The sequence below is a fragment of the Solanum pennellii genome, chromosome 4, assembly GCF_001406875.1.
Source record: "Solanum pennellii chromosome 4, SPENNV200".
NCBI lineage: Eukaryota > Viridiplantae > Streptophyta > Magnoliopsida > Solanales > Solanaceae > Solanum > Solanum pennellii.
Genome location: NC_028640.1, coordinates 74,768,309 through 74,774,308, shown reverse-complemented (window position 1 = coordinate 74,774,308; position 6,000 = coordinate 74,768,309). Strand labels below are relative to the sequence as shown.

At 27.8% G+C, this 6,000-nt stretch overlaps 1 protein-coding gene across 1 annotated transcript; it reads left to right on the top strand.

Moving 5' to 3' along the window:
* The first annotated feature begins 812 nt into the window (after positions 1-812).
* LOC107017219 (calcium uniporter protein 4, mitochondrial) lies at positions 813-2,758 on the top strand. The gene is made up of 2 exons (XM_015217489.2): positions 813-1,437; positions 2,106-2,758. Exons 1-2 carry the CDS (start codon positions 886-888, stop codon positions 2,550-2,552), a joined length of 999 nt encoding a protein of 332 aa, XP_015072975.1. The 5' UTR covers positions 813-885; the 3' UTR covers positions 2,553-2,758.
* Positions 2,759-6,000: the final 3,242 nt, after the last annotated feature.

The following is a 6,000-nucleotide window of genomic DNA, read 5'->3' as shown; positions in this document are numbered from 1 at the left end:
TTATTATAATAAATTAAATCGCGAAAACAATCAATAAATTTATAAAATTACTTAGTACATTGTTTACAAAACATTGGAATTAGACACATTTTTGGTTCAATTAAAAGGAATATACATAGTGGATGTTGATCTCATAAATAAAAAGTCTGATAATGAGTCATGACGTTATTGCTATGCGTAATTTTAGACAATTAGGAATTATTTAAACAAAAAATTTGAATATAATACTACTTTTTTTTTCAAAAAATAAAAATTGTACAATTATTCGAGGAAATAATTTTTCTATCCGTAATCTTTCAAAATTTCATTAATATTTTTACAATTATACCCCTTTATATATGTAGATTTGATTAGTAAAGAAATTAAGAAATCATTCTTCAAACTCACCAAGTATATAATTAAAATGAAAAATCTAAAGTTTCATGGAAATAATATTTACATAATTATGTCACTTATTAAATAATTATAATTTTTAAAAGTAATAGACAATTAATTATTAATTATAAGTTTTGAGTACTAATTGCAAGTAAAGTTTGTATTAGTTATATTTTTATTAATTATATAGAAATTATTTTTTATATTAATCTAATTTGATGAATTAAAAATAGTATATAATACACAAAAATATTTATTTATAAATATAATGGATAGTCACATCCTTAACCATGTTAATATACCCATAAAACTTCATTATTTCTATATATTATATAAAATTAATACAAACGTTACTTTTACTAAATCAATAATTTTCATCTAAATATTCTCATAATATTCTGCGTATTCCTCGAATTTCGGACCCTATATAAACCCCCTCTCTTCGCTTCCAACTCAGCCCATCACAAGTTTTCCGTTTTTTCTCCCACTCTTCACTGCACAAAATCATCAATGGCGATTCGCCGGATTTTAGCGAAACGCTTATCTAGTACCCTGAAAATAGATCCACTTCCACCTCTTACGGTTCTAGAACGTTCTCACATTCCGGCGACATCGCCGGATTCCGTCAACGGTGATTTCTTCCGACGGTTTCTCCAGAGGAGAGAAATCAATCATGTGGCGAGACTGCCGGAGTTTTTATCTATTCCGGTTGGAGAAAAATTGAGAGAGAAATTGAAGTCTATAAATGTAACTGGAGAAAGGATTAAATTCGAACGCCTAGCTCCACCGGCTCCGTCTACGGCAACGGCGTTGCTCCCGGCGGAAACGATGGGGAAGATAACTGTGAATGATGCTAAGAAGATACTGAAAATTTCGCAGTTGGAAAAAGTGAAATTGAGACTTAGAGAGTTACCAATGAACTCAATTTCGTACTCTGAATTCGTTCAGATTTGTGATGAATTTTGTTGTAACAGAGAACAGAGCTTGGATTTCGCTAAAATGTTGGACGAATCCGGTAGCGTCATCGTTCTGGGTGACGTCGTTTTTCTCCGTCCATATCAGGTATATATATTATCCCCTTTCTTCGTCCCAATTTACGTGATACGATCAAACAATTTTAATTTTACAATATTCATTACTAATCTTGTTGATAAAATTTGAGAAACTTTCACATATACTCACTCAAAAATGATCTAATTATTCTCCATAACTATATTTCGTAGCTACATCTCTCATAGTGGGAGAAGCGAGCTAGACTATGAGAGAAGCGAGCAAAAAATGGTAAAGAGTGGAAGAGAAGTGAGTTTGTAGGTACATCTCACAGTAGGAGAGAAGCGAGCGAAAAATGGTAAAGAATAGGAGAGAAGTGAGTCAAAAAATGGTAAAGAATAGGAGATAATTGAATTGTATATGTATATTAATTAAATAATTATATATTATACATATGTATTTGTATATATGACATATGTATTTGTATATATGGCAAGCGAGATTGGGAGAGGTAGGATAGAGGCGAGCCGAGCCAAAGAGTTAGAGAGAGGTGAATTGTATATATATATATACACGTTAAATAATTGTATATTATATATAACGTATTCGTATATTTAGGCTAATTATACATGTACAAATGTGATTAATTATATAAATTTAAAATGTTAATTATTGCAAACTAGCATGAATAATTAAATAACATAATTTTACTTAACCCTGTAATTTTCCTCCAATTTCAGGTGGCAAAATCAATGAACAAAATAATATCAGAATCCATAGCATCACCAAATGACCCAAGAAGAAGAGAGTTTGAACAAATGGAAGAACAAAAGGCCTTGATTGATCAAAAAGCCCAATCACTTGTAAGAGGTGAACTTTACTTTGGGCTGGGCTTTTTAATTCTCCAAACATTGGGCTTTATGAGGTTAACATTTTGGGAATTGACTTGGGATGTGATGGAGCCCATTTGCTTCTTTGTGACTTCATTTCACGTTGTTCTTGCATATGGATTCTTCTTAAGAACATCAACAGAGCCAACTTTTGAAGGGTACTTCCAAAGACGATTCAAAGTTAAACAAAAGAAGCTCATGAAGACACATAAATTCGATCTCGAAAAATATAATAAATTACGAGAAGTATTTTATCCATCTTATTATAACCAACAACCATATTATGGATTTTCTTAGAATTATTCGATCATGCAACAAGTCTAGTTTTTGTTGTACCATGCATGGTTAGTATGTGTATATAGTCTATTTTTATGCAAAAAATTGAGAGTAGGTAGAATATGATGATGACGATGATGAAATTTCACAAGTTTGGATCATGGATGTAAAATTTTATGTATCCTCAAGTATGGAATGATAAATCTTTAGAATTTAGAATTCGTGTAGATCCATTACTTTATTCTTATAGTTGTGAGTATGTCACCACTTAACAAGTCGATCTACCAAATCTTCCTATAATAATGAGGTTTATTGATCTATTATACACAGTCTTATCTTATATTTCAACAGAAAACTGTTTTCACTAATTACTAAGGGGGCGTTTGGTAGGCTGTATTAAAAGAAATAATCCATGTATTAGATGTGGTATAATTTAATACTGTGTTTGGTAGGAATGTGAGCCTATGTATAACTAATCCATGGATTAGTTAGTACATCCTACATGGTATTATGTGATGTATTACTAATACATTCCATTTGGAGGTATTAGCTCTAATACCATGTGACTATTCTAGATAAAGACAAAAATACCCCTCAAATCCTTTTAATATTTTATTTATTTTTTTGGTTTTATATTTTACATTTTACATTTATACTAATAAAGTTATTTAAATAAATTAGCTTACAAATTTTATTATTTAGATATAATTTTTTGTTTTTAAAATATGAATTACTTAATCTATTTATTATTAATATAAAATATTATAATCCGACTAATATGTTAATGTTGATGTATGAATTTAAGAACAATTCATAAGTAAAATATTGTCTCTTAATGAAAATTCATTAAACATTACACAAGTAGTCTAAAACAAGAGTGTGTGTGTATATATATATACAAACACACATATCTCGAGTATAAAAATAGTTTAATTTATTTTTCTATATTTATTTTATATTTTTATTTTATTTTATGATAAAGAGTTTTTTAAAATTTATTGATACAAAACAAAGTTCAATAAATTTTCTCTATGATCATTATAGTTGTGTGACCTTTTGAGTTATTAACTCTAATTTATTAAGATGACAATTATTTACTCTCAAATAATTTAAGTGAGAAAATAGTGAACATGACAATAAAAATTTTATTCTCCTAACTAGTTAAAAATGTTATAAAAAAATAATATTCTTCGTTAATTATCTAATTTGACTCAATTACATGAAATACAAAATCTCATAATAATTCTAGGGTATAATTGGAAAGTTTCTTTTTTAAAACTTTTAAACCACACATAAAATTAGATAAGAAACAATGAACCAAACACTTGATAAAAATAATCTCTACATTACTAATTCTGCATTGCTAATCCCTACTTTGTTAATCCCTGTATTACTAATCCCTGCATTATTCATTTTTGTACCAAACGACCCCTAGATGTATATGCAATATGGTATGGATATGTATGTCTTTAACAAGTTTTCAAAATATTGACATATGTGAAGAGGCGTACCTCATTAATTGCCTATAAGGTAAGTGAATGAATGTATTCAAAGTTTGAACATTGTGAGTTTGATTTTGAAATCTGTAACAGTTTTTTTATTTGAAATGTATTATTTATATTTATTTATAGGGGCGTCAAAAATGAATTCAAATATAGGTAATTCATCCAATCAGTCCAGAATTCTAAGGGTTGGACTCAAGATAATTTAAATTGGGCTCAATCTTAACCAATTCAAGCCTAACTCATTTGAAGAGAATCTTCAATTGAGTCCAATTCAATCTCCACTTTCAACCTGTTTTAAAACTTTTTATTAAGATATTTATTATATTGAGGATATGAATTGTTATCTATTTAACATCTTTTAGGATTTATCTATCCATTTGCTTTTTTTTTAAAAAAAAAAAACAATTGAAATTATTGAGATTAATTGGGTCAAATTGGACGGGTCCAAGACCCAACCCGTTTTTAAGATCATTTGAACCAACCCATTTGAGCTCAAATTAAATATGGGCGGGTCAAGACCCAACCCGACTTTTATTTCAACCAATTTTAATATTTCCAATTTCAACCCAAGTCGCTCATTCAACACCCCTATTTATTCGGTGAATATTTTATGTAACACATATAAAAGTCTTAAATTCAAGTAAATCATAACGCGATTATTCATCTTTGGGCTTATTGATAACGAATCGAACAATTTCTCTAGCCAAGCCCATTATTGTTATCCTTATGGGCTTTGAATCCATTTGAAGTGGGCTCATTGCTCTTTCAAGACAAGACCCATTTTGTAATCCAAAGTAACCCGGCCCATTGTTAAGTTGTATACATATTGACTTGGTACAAACACGAGTTAATTTATAATTATAGAAAGTTCTATTAATACATTTAACTGACACATAATAAAAGATGTGATGATGAATTGATAGATATTTCAAATATCTATATGACAATAATAACACACACACATTTGTACATGAAAAAAGGGACACAAAATAAAGTGGCAAGAAATTTTTGGTACTAACTGCATATGCATTTGCCACCAGCTTCATGTATATTCAACAAACTGATGACCCACTTATGTATATAATAATATAAATAATTTATAATATTTGGACCATCCATGTTTATAATTTCTTTTTTTGATAAGGGCCACCACATCATCTATTTTTTTGATTTGGAGAATCTGAAAAAAAAGATAAAAATTAGATATTTGATATTCAATATATGAGCTAAGAATAGTTGAAAACTTCCTATGATATTTAATTTAATTGTATAATAATAACAACAACAACATGTTGGTATAATTCACGAGTGAAATATGAAAAATATAGAATATACAACAAATTCTATCTCTATCTTGGCAGGTCGATATTTACTCATACAGTGTCACAATTTAATTCAATCTTTTGAGAGATATCGTGATTAAGGCCCCAAAACATGTATTACATGATGCCTTATAAAATATTTAACCTATTTTAAGAAGCTTATCAACTTAAAAATCTGATTGTTATTCTCTTTGACTTGCCTTTATCGACCTTTTTTAGTCATTAGCATCATAATTTTTCATTAATAAAGTATTTAATCTTTTTTTGAGATTTATAAAATTAGTCTTTATTAATATAAAAATTTTTTTACCAATATATTGAATAAAATATTTTTTAAAAAAGACTTTCTTACCATAATCCACCCAAAAGGATAAGACGAACTTAAAGCTTTAAGTTTATGAATTTTACAACAATCTTAAGTTAATATAAAGTTATAAAAAATAACAAAGTTCATTATTTTGTACATCTCAATTTATATGATATTTTTTATTTTTTAAAAAATTAAACTGTTTAAGTTTAATCGAGAATATACGATATCTTCAAATTTTTTGAAAGAAAATTTATATATATATATGTAAATTATGTAAGAAATACTATAAATCACAATAATTGATAATTCATAAATTTTAAAAAATATATTAA